The sequence below is a fragment of the Pimephales promelas genome, chromosome 12 (genome assembly GCF_988280905.1).
Source record: "Pimephales promelas chromosome 12, fPimPro1.hap1.1, whole genome shotgun sequence".
NCBI lineage: Eukaryota > Metazoa > Chordata > Actinopteri > Cypriniformes > Leuciscidae > Pimephales > Pimephales promelas.
Window position 1 is genome coordinate 441130 of NC_142780.1, and position 21371 is coordinate 462500.

Sequence of the window (21371 nt, forward strand, 5' to 3'; positions counted from 1 at the left end):
TGTGAGTTGGACACTAATACATTGGATTATTTTATTTATTACAGTTTTTCTATCACTTTTGTAAAGTGAAAAATTAATATAAATTGTATAAATTGTATTTTATTGTTTTATTGTTAGAGCAGTAAATAACTGCTATTAAAAGATAACAGGGTATCACTGTTTATTGCTGATTTTAAAGCTTACTGAACTTGAAATGATTTGGATATCTACAGTTCTACATAAATACACAACATAAGAATGGCCCCTCTGTAATAATTGTGGCCCCTCTTGTGCCCCCCAGTTGAAAAAATCCTAGAATCGCCCCTGTGTGTGTGTAACGCATGAGGGCTGCAGTGGATGTGTGTTATTGTCAGCAGCTCCTCCTGCTGGTGAGGAGAGGAACAGCACACACACACACACACACACACACACACTGAAGACTAAACACAACCGGTTTATAACTCATAAACCATGAATAAAGACGTACCTTGGACACGGACAGCGGTTTTCCCAGATGTTGACCCATGATCCTGAGGGAGAGAACACATGTGGGATATTAATAACACACACATCCTCAGTTCATCAGCATATCATAACTAACGAATGGCTGTTTTAATAACATGACGGCACACGACTGAAGTATTGGACACTGTTCAAACTATATTAATCTCTTATCTGTATATGTGAGAAACAAATGACTTTACTCTTCCAAACTGTGGGGTTATAGTCTGCTATTGTTCCAGGAGACGGACACTTTACACATTTCAGAACTTTTCCCAAGTTTTCCTGACCATAAAACCCTGTGATGTTTTGAATTAGCTTTTTTACATGATTTATTTTTTACACAGATGCGAGACACCACTGCTTTCACAGAGATGGCTTATTAAGGACTACAACTAACGGCTGGTAGAACTACACAAGCTTCCTCCCAGGTTAGTGACATCACCAACCCTAAGATTTACATTAACCCCGCCCCCTGAACACGATTTATAGATTATCAAGACAAAATATGATAATCACTGACTAGAAGATAACTACACATAAACTACATACATTCATCAACTAACCAATCAGAAATGTCCTGTTATATTCTACATGTTGTCACTTCTTGAGTCTTCCCATCTTTGTCTGACTCGGTTTGAACATAAAAGGCTAAAAGTGTGTGTGTGTGTGTGTGTGTGTGTGTGTGTGTGTGTGTGTGTGTGTGTGTGTGTGAGAGAGAGGGGTAAAAGAACCTGAGCTGTTGTAGCTCCGCCCCCTATGCCGGGTACAGCTGCTCATTTGCATATAAAGGGACACACACAAAACGGTGCGTTTTTGCTCACCCTCAAAAAGTGACAACTTTAACATGCTATATGAAGATATCTGTGGGGTATTTTGAGCTAAAACTTCACACACACACACACACACACACACACACACCCTTAGGACATCAGAGACTTATTTCACATATTGAGGAAAGGGCATTATACCACCACTTTAATAACTAATGATCTTTGCAACGGAAGTGAATCAATCAAAACTAACTTTATCTGGACAGTAACTTTATTCTAGATCTGCTGTGAAGCCTGAACACTCTCTGTTACTGTAATCTCCTGTTATTACTGTAAATCTGCTGTGAGACTCTATAGTGTTAAAACGCTGTACAGATGAAGGAGACTCGACTTTGATATCCCACAATCCTGTGCTCTGCATTCGGTGACTGTTGAGCAGAGAATAAACATGGCATCTGAATGTTGCGGTGTGTGAAGTAAAGTAAAAAGATGAAGAGTAAAGTAAAAAGGTGAAGATGACGAGTAAAGAGATGAAGAATAAAGTAAAGAGACGAAGATGAAGGGTAGAGTAGGAGAGGAGAGGTGAGGATTCCCAGGATAAGAAGAGCGTGTCAAAGCATGTAGAAATATGACAAACATACCAGGAATTTGCCGAGGGTTACTCCACACTAATGTTATTAATGATGAGGTTACTCCACACTAATGTTATTAATGATGAGGGTTACTCCACACTAATGTTATTAATGATGAGGGTTACTCCACACTAATGTTATAAATGATGAGGTTACTCCACACTAATGTTATTAATGATGAGGTCACTCCACGCTAATGTTATTAATGATGAGGTCACTCCACGCTAATGTTATTAATGATGAGGTCACTCCACGCTAATGTTATTAATGAAGAGGTTACTCCACACTAATGTTATTAATGATGAGGTTACTCCACGCTAATGTTATTAATGATGAGGTTACTCCACGCTAATGTTATTAATGACGAGGTTACTCCACACTAATGTTATTAATGATGAAGTTACTCCACACTAATGTTATTAATGATGAGGTTACTCCACACTAATGTTATTAATGATGAGGTTACTCCACACTAATGTTATTAATGATGAGGTTACTCCACACTAATGTTATTAATGATGAGGTTACTCCACACTAATGTTATTAATGACGAGGTTACTCCACACTAATGTTATTAATGACGAGGTTACTCCACACTAATGTTATTAATGACGAGGTTACTCCACACTAATGTTATTAATGATGAGGTTACTCCACACTAATGTTATTAATGATGAGGTTACTCCACACTAATGTTATTAATGAAGAGGTTACTCCACACTAATGTTATTAATGAAGAGGTTACTCCACACTAATGTTATTAATGAAGAGGTTACTCCACACTAATGTTATTAATGATGAGGTTACTCCACACTAATGTTATTAATGATGAGGTTACTCCACACTAATGTTATTAATGATGAGGTCACTCCACGCTAATGTTATTAATGATGAGGTTAGTCCACACTAATGTTATTAATGATGAGGGTTACTCCACACTAATGTTATTAATGATGAGGTTACTCCACACTAATGTTATTAATGACGAGGTTACTCCACGCTAATGTTATTAATGATGAGGTTACTCCACACTAATGTTATTAATGATGAGGTTACTCCACACTAATGTTATTAATGAAGAGGTTACTCCACACTAATGTTATTAATGAAGAGGTTACTCCACACTAATGTTATTAATGATGAGGTTACTCCACACTAATGTTATTAATGACGAGGTTACTCCACGCTAATGTTATTAATGATGAGGTTACTCCACACTAATGTTATTAATGATGAGGTTACTCCACACTAATGTTATTAATGAAGAGGTTACTCCACAGTAATGTTATTAATGAAGAGGTTACTCCACACTAATGTTATTAATGATGAGGTTACTCCACACTAATGTTATTAATGAAGAGGTTACTCCACACTAATGTTATTAATGAAGAGGTTACTCCACACTAATGTTATTAATGATGAGGTTACTCCACACTAATGTTATTAATGATGAGGTTACTCCACGCTAATGTTATTAATGATGAGGTCACTCCACGCTAATGTTATTAATGATGAGGTTAGTCCACACTAATGTTATTAATGATGAGGGTTAGTCCACACTAATGTTATTAATGATGAGGGTTACTCCACACTAATGTTATTAATGATGAGGTTACTCCACACTAATGTTATTAATGATGAGGTTACTCCACACTAATGTTATTAATGATGAGGTTACTCCACACTAATGTTATTAATGATGAGGTTACTCTACACTAATGTTATTAATGATGAGGTTACTCCACACTAATGTTATAAATGATGAGGTTACTCCACATTAATGTTATTAATGATGAGGTTACTCCACACTAATGTTATTAATGATGAGGGTTACTCCACACTAATGTTATTAATGATGAGGTCACTCCACGCTAATGTTATTAATGATGAGGTTAGTCCACACTAATGTTATTAATGATGAGGGTTAGTCCACACTAATGTTATTAATGATGAGGGTTACTCCACACTAATGTTATTAATGATGAGGTTACTCCACACTAATGTTATTAATGATGAGGTTACTCCACACTAATGTTATTAATGATGAGGTTACTTCACATACAACTCGCTGAAATATTCGAAGACCGACTGTTTCCGTCGTTTGTAGCAGGTCTTAAACACAAACTGTGAACACAGACTGAACGCGCTGAACACGCATTTGGGCATATTTACTGGTTTTTTTTTTTTTTTTAAATCTTTCCTTATTAGCAACAATATTAATTGCATACACTACTCTTTCTTATCAGTAGTGGCTAGAATAAATTGTTTATTGATAGCCTATGTTTAAAACATATCACATACCGTGTGTGTGTGTGTGTGTGTGTGTGTGTGTGTGTGTGTTTCTGGTCTATTTTTCTGTTCTAGTCGTTTCAAGTTTTTTGTTCAGGTGTGTTACGGACCACTGACAGAAGAGGGCGATATTTCACTAAAATAGAGTCGACTCCGATTCCTGACTCCCACTGTAGAGTCGATGGAACCGACTCCGGGATTCGACTCCACAATGCCTAAAACTCCAGGCAAAACTAGTCCAGTTAGAGATTTTCGATATTACCTTGAAATGATGAGCATCATCATCGTGTCCTAGTTGTTGCCAATGCGTATTTAAAGAGGATGAGGGCGATAAGCTGTCATTTCTTATAAAGCTGTTTGGACAGGTGAGTTCAAGATGCTAAAATAATACCTAGGTAGGTACATACAATAATGTACACACTAATGTGTTTAATCTTGTTGGAAGGATTTCTTTAAAATTACGATTTGTTTAATGAACAATGGAATTGCAATTCTATAAAACTTGATGATCCAATAAGCTGGCACGATGCGATTTGCTGTTGTTATTTTATTTATTTATTTGTGAAGTAAGTTAGATGAAAGAGTGTATCTGCGGTTTTCTGCAGCTCGAGAGTCGATTCCTGAGCAGGAGACGAATCTAGGATTCGACTCTTCTGGACTCTCCGTCGGCAGGTGAGGCATACAGACACACACACACGTACCCTCACCACGACCGAGTTGAGACACCACCCGTGTGTAATTTCCCAACACGTCTTCGCCCACACCAGTTTCCATCTGAACAAGAACCTAAACGCGGAAACCGGCCGTTCGCCGCCGTTTTCACACGATACACCTTACACTAGCGCGTGCTCAGCAATCCGCGATTAATCTGAACCTTTTAAGTTCTTAAACATGAAAACACCTCACACTCGACGGGGAAAGGCATGCCTTCCTGTTAGCCATGATCTGTCATGTGTTCTACAGAAATAACTCAAAAGGTCACATTCAGCATCTGCGCACATCTGCTCGACGGGCACGCGCTTGAGCTTAGTTTATGAAAATGAAACATCGACAACATATTTGTGCCATAAATCGGAGCCTCTGGCTACACAAACGCTCACTGTTCACGGAGACGAACCACTGAACACTGAGAAACATCATCATCATCATCATCATCACACCTGGCAGACGAGGAAGAGCAAACCATGACAGGTTATAATAAACCAGTCCAGTCGTGACAGAAGTAAACACACTAAACACAGACAGAGGCGACGGCTGTAAATAACATGTCGTGATTTGACGAACACACACACACACACACACGTACCTGTTCGCCCGAGCGCGTCCTCTTGATGTGTGTGTTCAGGGTTCGGCTGCGCGCCTCAGCAGGTCATCAAAAAATCCACATCGGCGCAAAATAACAGGTTGTGTGGAGTGTGTGTGTGTGTGTAGCTGAGCTTCAGAAGCGTGTTTGTGTGTCGGTGATGATCCACTCGCACTTCCGGATTCTGTGTTTTGTTCAGCGGGTGGGGCGTACGTGTGTGTGTGTGTGTGTGTGTGTGTGTGTGTGTGTGTGTGTGTGTACTCTCTCTCTCCACTTCTGCTGTGTTACTGATAGTTAGTGATATCGATATAACCTACAGCAGAACACATACCGCGGTTTACAATCTAAAATATATAGGCCTATAAAAATATATATATTTATGATGTGCACAAGAAACAATAGCCTACCTGTATTACTGTACAGTATACTGTAGTATGTTTTTTTTTTTTTACACATTATTGTTTTAAATTAATATGTGACTCATTATCTTCCCAGATAGCACACGTACATCACAGAGACGTCTATTTGATGTGTGTGTTTACATCTGGATTTATATATATATTTTTATTGTTAGCTCATCTACGTTTCCTATCAGATGTCAAATAGATGTTTAGAAGATGTCTTTAAGATGTAATGATTTAGAATGTATCCCAGACAGCAAACTGACATTGAATCAACGTGGAAACGACGTCTCTCATGACATTTAAACAACGTTGATTTTGCTCATCGAATTAACGTTGAACCAACGTCAGATGCGGCATTCTTCAAAGCTAAATGAAATCGAAAATTGGTTTGCTTTCATAACGTTGAAACAACGCGTTGATTTCAAGTTGATTTTCCGTTAGTTTTGAAAGAATGACGCGTCTGGCGTTGGTTCAACGTTAATTCGATGAGCAAAACAATGTCAGATCAACGTTGTTTCGATGTCATATTTCCACGTTGATTCAATGTCACTTTGCTATCTGGGATGTTAAACTGACATCTTAAAGATGTCTATCAGATGATGCTTTCCAGATGAAGTGATCTTTTACAGACATCTTGCAGATGAGATGAGATCCACCAATAGCAAACCACCACCATCCAACCATCCAATCAATCTCCCACAGACACAGTCAAGCCCCGCCCACGGTTTCTCTCACCGAACACAATAGAAGAAACGTCCGTGTCCTGCTTCATGCGATTGTTCTCGGTAGAGTAATTAAAGTTTAAGAAAGTCTGCAGAAACTAACTCTAGCAGTGCTGTAAACTGCCCTCGAATTCATAACGCAACACCACATCGCTGACTCTTGGACACGTAGCCTAACTGCTATTAGGCTAATGAAAATGAAATGAACATGTTTTCAAATGTTATAATAATAGAATGTATTTAACACAATTAATTAATTAATTTAATCCAATTGTATCATTGTTATATCACATCTATGACACTTATTATCTTCTCACTACATCTAATCATTCATTTGCAATCAAATGAATAAAATGTTCTTTAATGATGAAAAACTATGTGCTATCAAAAGAAACACGTGATAATTAAGCAATAAGATTCTCGAGGCTGTGCTGTACCGTGAGTAGCGCTGAAGGGGTTACGCCGCTTCGCGTCGAGCCGAACAACGCCCTTCAGCCGCGACTCAGCCTCGAGTACCTTATTGCTTATATAAAACGGTTAGCACACAATATTAAAGCAAAAAAAAAAATGTATTATTGCAACTTTCATGAAGTAAAATCACTAACAGCCTTCCTTCGAATCCTTCCGCTAGAAAAAAAATAGTCCCTGACCGTGAACAGCAACATATGTATGAAAGCTCAAATAAACACAGGAACGGCAGTGTCGCGCAGTGATACAGAGAGCCGATGGGTGACGCGGTCATAGCCGTGTGTTATCATGAATAAAGCACAGTTACTGACCAATCAGAATGTTTTTCAATGACACGTGTGTTTCATAAAAGTTGTGATTGTCAACACGTCAGACATTAAATCAGGCAATATCAGGGACAGCTGTCACTCTGAAGGACCCCTTGCCAGAGTATGTCAGTTGTATAGTTTTAGGTTTATTTTAAATCCTCATGTTAATATTTCCTGTCGCAGACATGACGTGTCAACTTCCCATTTCTGAGGAAATTCCTTGAAATGTTTAGATCATCTCATTCTCCTGAAGCAGGTTATATTAGCATATAGCATCATCATCAGAGAAATAAAATGGTGTTTGGATTTTCTAATAATGTATACATAATTAATATGTGACCTGACACCGTATATTGCTGATAGTCATCACTTCTAGCAGAGTTAGGGTTGAGGAAACAGAAAATCCTGTGTTAATGTTGTTTATGTGTGTATGTGATGTTTTTAATGATCTCATCAGTCGAGGAACTGCTGGGAAACAAAGACCGTCTCAAACAAATCACTGGTGTTTTTCTTTCTATCTTTCTTTATTAAAGCAGAACATGAGACAGTTAGACGACACCATCAATACAAAACACGTGAAGCAGAAAGTCGGATGTGTAATTATGTGAAGTGTGTGTGTAAAATTGTGTGGAGGATGTGTATATCTCTATTGTAAGTTTCCTGATATATGTAGAACTGAAATCTCTGGTGTTTCTCTCTGGTGGTCACACACACACACACACACACACAGCACCAGATGGCGTCTGCAGATCTCCTCTCTCCGCAGGGCACTGGTGTTGCAAGTGGGAAATAATCTGATATGGTGGGGAAAGTCTTGCAACACACAACTCTTCCGTCAAGATGAAGACATGAAGCTCAGTCACCCCGTGAAACCTGCCAGGACACGACACACACTCCCGACGGGAGAGGATCTTTATCCTGCTTCTGCTGCACTCTCAAATATGCTGGGTTATTTTTTACCCAGACTGCTGGGTTATTTTCCAAACTGTTGGGTAGTTGTGTGTGTGTAACCCACTGCTGGGTTAAATTTCACTGACGGTAGAAATAATGCTCCCTTCATAAACCACCCAGCCTGCTGGGTTATAGTAACCCAGACAGCAAACTGACATTGAATCAACGTGGAAACGACGTCTCTCATGACATCGAAACAACGTTGATTTTGCTCATCGAATTAACGTTGAACCAACGTCAGACGCGGCATTCTTCAAAGCTAAATGAAAATCGAAAATCGGTTTGCTTTCATAACGTTGAAACAAGGCGTTGATTTCAAGTTGATTTTCCGTTAGTTTTGAAAGAATGACGCGTCTGACGTTGGTTCAACGTTAATTCGATGAGCAAAACAATGTCAGATCAACCTTGTTTCGATGTCATATTTCCACGTTGATTCAATGTCAGTTTGCTAACCCACTGCTGTTTGCCAAACTGGATCAATGTGACGGTCATGTTGTCTTCTGCCCTGAGAGAAATCTTCCTGAGGTGGTCTTTCCTTCAACCCAGCATGTTCGGTCCTATAGCCTACTGTATGTACCCAGCGCTGGGTTGCAAAATGTGTTGTTTTTAACTAGAGATGCACCAATATCAACATTTTGATCGATACCGAAAATGATATCTATTTGAAAGATATATCAGCCGATAAATCGATTTCCAAATGTTTTTATACAAAATCTAAAATCTCAGCATCTCTTACATCTTAAAGCATGTGTCACCAGGTGACAAATTGAGGCGGAGTCTGTCGCCATGGCAGCGGCGGCTGATTGAGAACATCAGCAACAGGTGCGGAGGATCTGCGATGCAGAAAAGGGAAGTAACGAGAGAGTTGGGAGAGTTCCTCCGGGAGCCGTCGGTTCTCTGGCCGTGGCATGGAGTCACGGAGATATCTGGAGAAGGCTGTGAGGATTGGGCTGGATTAAGGGTGCAACGGTGATCGTGTGAATACAAGCTGGAAACGTGAACTGGAGGGGAAGTGAGTGAATTGTGGAGATCAAGTCAAGACTGGAGAACGCCATCATTCTTGGGAGGAAGATAAGTAGAGAAACACCAGATCTGTGTGAATGCATGTGATGTCCTGCACCGAGTTGAATATGAAGTTGTGAAGTGTATTGATCACGAGGGTAAGATGCCACGCTGGACCTGTGTGTGAAGCATTCGGGGTCGGACTAGGCAAATTCATGCGTGAGGGTTTTATAGACTTTTCTTTAATACTGTAATATACCCTTCTGAGGCGTCTCCAGGAGCTACAGGTGCATCAAACCATGATTTTAAGGATTAATAGTAAGTCTCATGTGGTTTTAAAATCTGGTCTTCCACAGGGATGTGTTTTATCCCCAATTCTTTTCTCTATTTATTCAAATGAGAACCTGTAATCATGATAATTTGATGCTTATAAACAAATGTAGATGACATGGCACTGGTGGTGTTCCTGAGCGGGCCTCCTCTTCGCCACCAGAGGGAGCCTTCACCCAATACTCGTTTACTCTGGAACTCTAATCCCCATAATGCTTCACACCCAGGACTGACAGCACACACACCTGCACCTCACTCACACTCTCCATATAAGCCACACTCAAACAGAAGTTCAGTCACGGCCTGTGATCACGGAGCGGTTTTCCCTCTTGCTGATGACCTTGGATTGTTATCTCACTACTGCCTGTCTTGGCTTGGATTGCCCTGGATTGTTGTTTCTGCATACCCTTCTGGGCTCCTGGTTATTCCATTGTCCAATTCCACTATCCGGAGCTGAGTTATGCTATTACACTTGTACTATGCTAAAACTAGCACAAAATATGAACACTCGTGTCCCATACACCGATCTGCAGGTGGAGCATCAGTAAATCACACCACCAGGGGGCAGTAATGGTGTCTCTCTCCTCTTATTAATCTGAATACACAGGCAAGCCCATCGCCACTCCTTTACACATCTCTGTCCTAAATGCTCCAGGAACACCAGACCTAACTTGAACATAAACACACCTTTACCACCTTTACCTGTAATAACACATTAATCAACTCCTAATAAACCATTACCCATGCAGCTCCAGCGCTGGCTGCCAGGTGACAGGTCACTATATACTTAAAATATTATTTTTGGGCATTTTTCATAACAATACACATTCAATTCTGTAACTATTTTCACTTTTCAAGTTTTTACACTTTTTGAAACTTTCCAGTTCAGCAATAATCAGTCGAGTGTATCGTTGCTCTAACATTCAAGAATTTTCACAGATTAAGTCGGAAATAAAATGTTCAGGTCTGTGCTCAAAAAGTGAATAACTGGATAATAAATACAGCGCAAATATAATTTAGTATAAAAAGTCCCCTTAAAATACAAAATATGAAATAAAAAAACATGATCAGACTGAGATTAGTGATGCAGACGACCACTAGAACAGATTTCAACACTCTGAGGATCACAAACACCTCCTTTCAGAAGACAGAGGAGAGACAAAAGAAGACATTCGTGTGTGTGTGTGTGTGTGTGTGTGTGTGTGTGTGTGTGTGTGTGTGTGTGTGTGTGTGTGTGATTGCTCATCAGACCGGTTCTGATCCTCAGATACACAACAGTAGTGTATTCCAGCCAGTATAACCTGAGCTGAACGCATGAGGGCCGAGGACACACACACACACACACCTTCACAGTGAGGCGGTGTGTATCGAGCTCGACTCGCAGCCTCAGTCATCATCTCCTCTGTTAGTCGTCTCTACAGTCCAGAAAACACAAGCCAGTCATTAACGAGCAGCGGATATTAACTCCAGTGATATCATGTGTGTGTGTGTGTGTGCTTGAGCAAATTAATCAACATTTATTACCATACATCCAACATAGAGACTGAGTCACAGTCTCTGTTTTCCTTCGTCCCCAGCTGGACTTTACTATACACACTTTACCAGTGTTGTAGTCGAGACCACCTCACTCGAGTCTGAGTCGAGTCCGAGACCAGAGAGAGTCGAGTCCGAGTCTAGACCGAGACCAGAGAGAGTCGAGTCTGAGTCTAGACCGAGACCAGAGAGAGTCGAGTCTGAGTCGAGTCCGAGACCAGAGAAAGTCGAGTCCGAGACCAGAGAGAGTCGAGTCTGAGTCTAGACCGAGACCAGAGAGAGTCGAGTCCGAGACCAGAGAGAGTCGAGTCCGAGTCTAGACCGAGACCAGAGAGAGTCGAGTCTGAGTCGAGTCCGAGACCAGAGAAAGTCGAGTCCGAGACCAGAGAGAGTCGAGTCCGAGTCTAGACCGAGACCAGAGAGAGTCGAGTCCGAGACCAGAGAGAGTCGAGTCCGAGTCTAGACCGAGACCAGAGAGAGTCGAGTCCGAGTCTAGACCGAGACCAGAGAGAGTCGAGTCCGAGACCAGAGAGAGTCGAGTCTGAGTCTAGACCGAGACCAGAGAGAGTCGAGTCTGAGTCGAGTCCGAGACCAGAGAGAGTCGAGTCTGAGTCTAGACCGAGACCAGAGAGAGTCGAGTCCGAGACCAGAGAGAGTCGAGTCTGAGTCTAGACCGAGACCAGAGAGAGTCGAGTCTGAGTCTAGACCGAGACCAGAGAGAGTCGAGTCTGAGTCTAGACCGAGACCAGAGAGAGTCGAGTCTGAGTCGAGTCCGAGACCATAGAGAGTCGAGTCTGAGTCTAGACCGAGACCAGAGAGAGTCGAGTCTGAGTCTAGACCGAGACCAGAGAGAGTCGAGTCTGAGTCTAGACCGAGACCAGAGAGAGTCGAGTCCGAGACCAGAGAGAGTCGAGTCTGAGTCGAGTCCGAGACCAGAGAGAGTCGAGTCCGAGACCAGAGAGAGTCGAGTCCGAGACCAGAGAGAGTCGAGTCTGAGTCTAGACCGAGACCAGAGAGAGTCGAGTCTGAGTCGAGTCCGAGACCAGAGAGAGTCGAGTCCGAGACCAGAGAGAGTCGAGTCCGAGACCAGAGACGGTCGAGTCCGAGTCGAGTCCGAGACCAGAGACGGTCGAGTCCGAGACCAGAGAGAGTCAAGTCCGAGACCAGAGAGAGTCGAGTCTGAGTCTAGACCGAGACCAGAGAGAATCGAGTCTGAGTCGAGTCCGAGACCAGAGAGAGTCGAGTCCGAGACCAGAGAGAGTCGAGTCCGAGTCGAGTCCGAGACCAGAGAGAGTCGAGTCTGAGTCTAGACCGAGACCAGAGAGAGTCGAGTCTGAGTCGAGTCCGAGACCAGAGAGAGTCGAGTCCGAGACCAGAGAGAGTCGAGTCCGAGTCGAGTCCGAGACCAGAGACGGTCGAGTCCGAGACCAGAGAGAGTCGAGTCCGAGACCAGAGAGAGTCGAGTCTGAGTCTAGACCGAGACCAGAGAGAATCGAGTCTGAGTCGAGTCCGAGACCAGAGAGAGTCGAGTCCGAGACCAGAGAGAGTCGGGTCCGAGACCAGAGAGAGTCGAGTCTGAGTCGAGTCCGAGACCAGAGAGAGTCGAGTCCGAGACCAGAGAAAGTCGAGTCCGAGACCAGAGAGAGTCGAGTCTGAGTCTAGACCGAGACCAGAGAGAGTCGAGTCTGAGTCGAGTCCGAGACCAGAGAGAGTCGAGTCCGAGACCAGAGAGAGTCGAGTCCGAGTCGAGTCCGAGACCAGAGAGAGTCGAGTCCGAGTCGAGTCCGAGACCAGAGACGGTCGAGTCCGAGACCAGAGAGAGTCAAGTCCGAGACCAGAGAGAATCGAGTCTGAGTCGAGTCCGAGACCAGAGAGAGTCGAGTCCGAGACCAGAGAGAGTCGAGTCTGAGTCGAGTCCGAGACCAGAGAGAGTCGAGTCCGAGACCAGAGAGAGTCGAGTCCGAGTCGAGTCCGAGACCAGAGAGAGTCGAGTCCGAGTCGAGTCCGAGACCAGAGACGGTCGAGTCCGAGACCAGAGAGAGTCTAGACCGAGACCAGAGAGAATCGAGTCTGAGTCGAGTCCGAGACCAGAGAGAGTCGAGTCCGAGACCAGAGAGAGTCGAGTCCGAGTCGAGTCCGAGACCAGAGACGGTCGAGTCCGAGACCAGAGAGAGTCGAGTCTGAGTCGAGTCCGAGACCAGAGAGAGTCGAGTCCGAGACCAGAGAGAGTCGAGTCTGAGTCGAGTCCGAGACCAGAGAGAGTCGAGTCCGAGTCGAGTCCGAGACCAGAGACGGTCGAGTCCGAGACCAGAGAGAGTTGAGTCCGAGTCGAGTTCGAGACCAGAGACGGTCGAGTCCGAGTCGAGTTCGAGACCAGAGACGGTCGAGTCCGAGTCGAGACTGAGACCAGTGAGGGTTGATTACCTAATTTACTTTTATTTACTTAGAGAAATCCTTTTTTTTTTATTTTTTTTTTTACTGAATTTACTTAGAGTTTAATAAATATGATCAGTTTAGGGTAAAAAGGCCACATAGTAGGTGGTGTTAAAAGTAATTTTATTACAATTTGTCATGCGCAGTTGCGCACTAGAAAATCACCAATCACTGGGCGTGTCAATCAATTTAAAGAAATATTTTACTAACATACATTAATAATCATGAAAAATATTTTTAATTGAACTCGAGTGGACTCGGGAATAATTCCGAGTCCTAAAAAAAAAATGTTCGAGTACGAGTCAATTCCGAGTCCAAATGCACACGAGTCCATGACAAGACCAAGACCATTAAAATATGGTCTCGAGACCGAGTCCGAGTCTCGAGTACTACAACACTGCACTTTACTATACTAAACACTGTGTGTGTGTGTGTTAAATACTCACAGATAACATTTTTACATCAATACAATTAATACATGTAGATCTTTTTTAAAAAAGCACTGGGTTATTTTAGCATAAAATATTTGAAATTCAATTTTAATGAGTGAGTTTCCTTTTAGTTGTACAGAATAAAAAACGTCTAATGTTTGAACTATTATAATAGGCTACATAAAGCAGCGCTCAGCCTCACATCAGTGTCTCTCTCTCTCTCTCACACACACACACACACACACACACACACACACACACACACACACACCATGTGGCGCGTGCTGCTGTAGTCTCTGTCTATGTGTAATCTGTAGGTTACTGTAACTGTGATGGGCGGAGTCCGCCAGCATGTAACAGCTCTGATTGGTCAAGCGCCTGTCAGTCAGAGAAATCCACGACTGCTATTGGCTGAAAGTCAGCTTAGGGGCAGTGCTCACGAAGACTGTGGAGTTTCCTGTGGAAGAAGAAAAAAGAGAGAAAAACCCCTAGTGCGTCTTATTAAACACAGTTCACGTGAGACTGAATGGAGCTATAACGTACATGCATATGTCAGATCATATTTCTTCATGCACTGGATGCTTATTCTCTGGATTAGACTCAAACATCTGGATTTTATATCGTCCGGCTCAGGGTGAAGTTTTCGTTTTTCCGCAATGTCCCGAAGCTCGGACCCGTTACCGAAAGCACGGCAGGAGAGAATGAAAGACACTAATACAAAGGTGAGTTATAGATGGGTTATAACGCTATCTTATGTCTGAATTGAACAGCTATCTTTTGGAAGAATGCACACGCATTATTGTTAAAACACGGATACCACAGTGACATTATTTAATACATTATTTCTGATCGGCTCCGGCCAGTGGTTTCCTGCGGCTCTGCTTGATCAAAGGAAGTGATATATATATATATATATATATAGTATATCCCCCTGTACTGATGAGCTCATATAGATGTGTGTGTGAGAGAGAGAGAGAGAGCTGGAGTAAGAGTTGTGTATTTACACCGAGCTCGAGTCCATTGTGCGTCTGGAAGGACACGCTGTCTCGCGCAGAAGGGAATCAATGGGGGAGGGACATACAAAGAGACACTGCAGCATGATGTTACACGACACTGACTTCATCATCACACACACACACACACACACACACACACTCACAAAGCGCTAAAGTTACATGTTTGATTGACGCGCGGCCACGCGTTATTATCTTCAGCGCATCTCCCTTTGTCCTCACACACACACTATCATAGTGTCTTTGTTCTCGCGCGCGCGTGTGTGTGTGTGCTGTGGAAGGTCTGCCTGTGAATCAATTGATATTCACAAATTTACATTTTTTGTGCCTATTTAGCCGTTTTTTTAGCGAAGTGCTGCGATTAGTTCCCGTTTCCACATCCCGTGCGATGAGTCACGTCGCGCTGGCGCTAAAGATGTGTGTTTTGCAAACCTCAGAACATTTGCATTTAGCACACGAGTCCGAGAGTCCTCCTGACCTTCTGGCTCGAGGCACTGCAACGGGTTCCTCATGGAGCTGGACCGGGTCTGACCGGGGTCTCTGAGGAAGAGCTGGGAGCACTGGGAGCACTGGGAGTCTATGTGTGCTGAACACAGAGCTGGAGCAGAATCCCCTCATGGGCAGAAGTGAACGAGGGATGAGGATGGAGGAGAAGTGATGAAGGGAAGACTCGAGCGAGAGGATGATGACGGATCCAGTGAACCAGTGTGTGAAACAAGGACACACTACACTGGAAGACACACACGTGTATGATGTCCTCCATGCCGATACCGATGACATCATTCTGCTTCAGAGTCTCATCCAATCAGATGCTTTCTGGAACGAGGGTTTCAGTCTCTCTGATCAAATATGATCCTGGGTTTTAAAACGCCAGATGTCATCAATTATTACCCCGCAATAACCCTGTAAATCAGTGTACAGTACACCCCATAAACACACACATGATCCGGCCATGAGGACACTGGTTACCAGTGGAGACTGTGATCAGTGGAGTGTGTGATCACGGTGCTGTGTGAATCCCAGTGCGACGATTGCTGCGGTTATGATTATCATAACTGTAGAAACAGGAATTGCTGCTGTGATATATCGGCTCCTTATCGGCTGATATATGATCATTTATAATGTTCTCGTTATCGTTATCCCGATGAGAAGATCTGCCCGATATATTAAAGCAGATTAGTAATATCTCCTTGAGCCGAGACTCTTCAGACGCGGATGCTCAGTGATGGTTATGATTATGATTATGAACTGTTTGTTGGAATCACTTCAAGAAAATACAGTTAAATGCAACATGTGCAAGTGTGTCATATCGGCTGCGTAACATTATAATGAGAACGCTATATAACTGTGTGTTTTGGACGTGGGTTTTCATGGTGATGATTTGGGTTGGGTATCGAGAATCGAGTATCGATTGGAATCGCGACTAACTTTTCTTTTTTCCCGGAATCGTTCAAAAGTTAAAATTTCGATTCCTAGTTTTGATATTCACAGTCCGCCGAGCGGAAGAAGAAACCGCTGAACAACACCAACGAAGAAGTGTCTACCGGAAGTGTTGGCATAACCGCGCGAGTCGAACATGAGTAGCTTACGTCGGCGATCCAAAGTGTGGCTTCACTTTTCTAAAAATAACGAAATCTCGGCAAAATGCAAAATTTGTGACAAAAGGAGTATTTTTACAGAAGGAGTATTTCCTTCAGAAAGGCCGTTGGTTAGCAAGGTTAGCTAAACTTTTTTGACCCTGCCTCTTAAAAGAATCGGAATCGAGAATCGTTAGGAACCGGAATCGAAACAAGGAATCGGAATCAGAATCGTTCAAATTCAAACGATGCCCAACCCTAGTGATGATGCTTTTGTTTTTGCAATCAGGCTCTCAAAAATGATATATAAATTTGAATTTAGATTTATCAGCCAATATATCGGTTAATAGGCTCTCAAATATAAAGAATTATCGGTATATGTTCATATTTGTGCATCCCTATACGATGATCAGATTTGTTTTCAGTCACGTTTAACCAGTTTTCATATCATTATATTATTTATTGGTGATGTGTGTGTGTGTGTGTGTTGATGAAGCTGTGGCTCAAACTGGGGTTATGTTATATGAGGAAAATGGCAGAACTTTCATATCGGTGTTATGAGGAGTTCACCCGTGAACAGGCTCTGTCACACACACACACGAAGCGCATTCCAACACGAGGAATTATTATATTATTAATTAAAAATAAAACAATGTAATCCTGCATACATCATCCAGTGCAAAGACCTCAGCAACCATAGATATAATATTTGCTCACGATGGTTTTTCAGAATAAAGTCCAGAAGCTCATTGGCATCCGTGTTATTTGAGTATTATTTACACTCTATTATATTCTTTATTATTGTTTTCAGGAAAATTTGACAAAGTGCATCAAATGATTTCAGAAATCTGCCGTGTGTGTGTGTGAGGATGAGTGTGTCCCGGGCCTCCAGATGGGTCAGTTGGTTTTAATAAATATGTCATTGGACCGTTTCTCTGGTAATAATCTTCTATGGCCGTCGGTAAACACAGACCAGCGTGAGAAATGAAAAGCTGTGTGATTAAAGGGATAATGTTTCATAGAGGCGAGGGCGGAGAAGAGAGATCAGAGATCTGAGACACAAAGGGACAGACTGAGTGAAAACAACAAAGAAGAGTGAAAGATCATACCTGACACACACTGAACAGCCCAACCAGCTCTGGTTCACACACACACACACACACACACACACACACACACACGTGATGCAGGACTGCAGACTCACTCTCGAGAGCAGTTCAGGAGCGCTGGGGGATGTTTAATAGGAATACGAAAAATTTGGCCAATACCGATATCCGATAATTCTTTATATTTGAAAGCCGATAACCGATATATTGGCTGAAAAATCTTTTTTGAGAGCCCGATTGCTAAAACAAAAGTCTAAACAACAGATACACACACTCACTAAAACAAAAGACACACACACTCACACACACACACACGTGTGCGGAAGGAAGCCGTGTTGGCTGCTCTTTCTGAAAGACATTATAAATATAGTCAGCCCTCAGAAACTGCAGATCTAATATGTCATTCTTTACAAGTTAATTCATACATAAAGTTTAAAGTCACCATGAATATTGCAGTGTTTATTAGAAATGATTAATCGGTGCACATCATTATTGTGTTAATAATCAGAATCAGTTCCACTTGCAGCATCTCTTCTCTGATGATGATTTAACCTGTCACTCACATGAGATCAGCCAATAGCAAACCACAACCAGCCAATCAGCTCCCCACTGACACAATCAAGCCCCGCCCACATGTGCTCCTGCTCCAGAAGCGCTTCACTCGATATGAAAAGACGAGTGTAACTTCCCTTCATGCTTTAACTTTTAACCACAGAAGAGGAAGTAGCGTGTGTGACTTCCTGTTCCTGTTCAGATCTCCGACTCTAGCGGACTCTAGCAAACCCTGACTGAACACACACGGACGACCACTGCCTTCAGTCTTCTAATGTGTTGATTTGAGTTTGTAATATGAGATAGTTTGTATGGGATAATAAGTGATTGTTGATAAGATCATCTTAGCGCATCAGGTGTGTGTAACATGATGAACTGTGACTGAGACGGCACACTGAGAGCAGACGTACTCTTAACGTCCCCACGCTTTTCTGCATGATTTGATTAGCCAAATATCTCATCATAGTCACTATTGAGTCGACCTCACACACGTCCACCCGGCAGAGTCGTGGACTCAGTAACTCCTGATCTTGAGCAGAATAAGCAATCTGACATTCAGTCCAATCTGTGTCTTTTATTTAGAATACACACAAACGTGTTGGACGTCTTTGAGTTTGTCAAGAGATTTAAAGCGTTGTGTGTGATGAGTGCGCATGGTTGAACATGAATTTAGCTGACGCTTGTATCCAAAGTGACTTACAATTGCTATATATGTCAGAGGTCGCACGCCTCTGGAGCAACTAGGGGTTAAGTGTCTCGCTCAGGGACACATTGGTGTCAAGTTAAGTCAAGTCACATTTATTTATATAGCGCTTTTTATAATACAGATTGTATCAAAGCAGCTTCAAAGTGATAACATGAAAATAATACAACACAGATCAATAGGTGAAAAGTACTGGGTGAGTGATGTTTATTTGGACGTTATGTCTGTTTGATCCACATAAAAGCAACTGCATTCGTAAAGAGAATGGCGATACATCTTTAACACGCTGCGTGCGCTCCCGCGGCCGGCCATCAATGTTCGGCGGACCATCACTTTTCGGCACGACACCGGCACTTTAGCGAATCAGACTAATTTACAAGGGATGCCGTATAAATAAACCCAGTGTAGTCCGTCATCAGTTCGCCAGAGTGATCGGTGATTCAACAGAAGTGGCAGTGGGCAAAGATCACAGAAGTACTACGTGTCAGTGTGATATCTAAACCAGTAGTTTAAGTAAACTAAGTAGTTTACCAGATAGATTATTATAAAATGTATTTATTTAAAATGTATTTTATGTTGCTTAATGTTTCACATACAACAGGTGAGCCAGTGCACAATTATTTTTTGTGTATTTTATTTTTCTGTGCATAATTTATTTTGTTAAACTACATAAATGCCATTATTCTGTGACGTATCCCAACTGTTCAATTGAGCAATATAACATGCATTTTTATTCAGTATATAAGCAATATTTACCTTTTTATGTTAAATTGATACTGTGAGAAATTTACATTATCAGGAAAATAGGCGCTTATCAGTTAATCGTTAATCGATTGATAAGGTTGATCAACTAATGATTAAGTAATTAATCGATAATTTGCATCCCGAATGTCAATCTCTGCCTGTAACTGCGCGCGCCAGTACAGAGGGCGGAGCCTAGCGGAGCGGGCGACTTATACTTTAAATGTTGAATGAAATATATCAGTATATTGGTGTTTTGATATGTTTTTTAAATATGCTGTATATGCTACGATAGTTATTTTAGGCTGTTTAAATTGTCCGAACGCTGAGACTCTGCAGCCGTCGCTCGCCCACTTCGGGAATTACTCTTCTAGACGCTTATACTTTTGATATTGTCCAGTATTTCAGCATTTCCCACTGGTTTCGACACCAACTTGAGAGTATTGTGTTCAAACTGGAGAGTGTCAGGCCTAAAGAAGGAAGGTTAGATGTCAGAATTATGATTAGTTTGATATAAGTTTACTATTTTATTTATTTTACTCTATAGTCAGGTCTACAGTTAACCTAGACGGAGAAACGACGGCTATTGCTGAGAAGTTTTGAGAAATTTGTAAACCAGACGAACTTCAAATGCATCAGGGCTTTTGGCAACACTTTAGAATACGGGTCCTTCGTTAATGAATAACTACACAACAACCAATGAGCAACACAATATTAACAATCTAATAACTATTATTAACTAACAAGAAACTCTTCTGTGGGAATTGCTAATTATTTGGATCATGGGAACAAACCAGTAATGACTCAAGTGTACATGATCTAGTCATGATTTGTGCAACCAAACACAAGTCATTTCAAGCGTTTGAGGTTTTTGGTGAACTTTATTATACTTGCAGAAAATTTCTTTAGAAGTGTGTTGCAACACTTGAGTCATTACTAGTTAGTTCCCATGATCTTCACTTTAGAATACGGATCCAAATAATTAGTAATTCCCACAGAAGTATGAAATAACACCTGAGTCACTACTAGTTAGTTCCCATGATTCTTACAGTAGTTATAATGAAAAGCCAATAAAGTAGAATCTTCTCACTCACAACAAGATATGCACAAACACACACACACACACACACACACACACACACACACACACACACACACACACACACACACACACACACACACATATATATATATATATATATGAGCAAGAAGACATACATAAAACATATTGTTTTGGGAGGTGGGTTAAATATGATAACTGTATGGCATTAGGGTGTCTGATGACTATGTATGTCCCAGTATCATCATGACTCCAGTGATTCAATGCCAGTCCATTTAAACACCCATTTCTTTAAAATTAATCAGCTGATATATAGACAGCATAGGCCAATTATTAACAGCTTTCTCAAATCATAAGCTCATATCATAAAATCATATCTGCTATGCTATTACATATTGAAATGTAAACAAGTCGTTTACAGTAGCAGTTCAAATGTTAATGTAGTGCTAGTCAGTTGTCCTGAATTGGTTATTAATCAGTTTTGCATGAATTATGAAATAATTCTCTGGGAATCATTAAAAAAATATAGATTACTTAATTAGTGAAGTACCACTTTCATC

General features: G+C 41.8%; 2 protein-coding genes across 2 annotated transcripts in view; one reads left to right on the forward strand and one right to left on the reverse strand.

Annotated features, from left to right (window-relative positions):
- Positions 1-5673, reverse strand: part of LOC120476306 (myelin basic protein) — a 21024-nt gene extending 15351 nt beyond the window's left edge. The window contains exons 1-2 of the mRNA XM_039667308.2: positions 5481-5673; positions 467-509 (exon numbers count right to left, since the gene is read on the reverse strand). Coding sequence (XP_039523242.2) covers positions 467-505 — 39 coding nt within the window. The 5' untranslated portion in view covers positions 506-509; positions 5481-5673. The remainder of the gene's footprint in view (positions 1-466; positions 510-5480) is intronic.
- Positions 5674-14499: 8826 nt separating this feature from the next.
- arhgef2b (Rho/Rac guanine nucleotide exchange factor 2b) overlaps positions 14500-21371 on the forward strand; it is a 29419-nt gene continuing 22547 nt past the window's right edge. Inside the window, exon 1 of the mRNA XM_039667299.2 lies at positions 14500-14781. Within this exon, the coding sequence (XP_039523233.2) occupies positions 14716-14781 (66 nt within the window). The 5' untranslated portion in view covers positions 14500-14715. The remainder of the gene's footprint in view (positions 14782-21371) is intronic.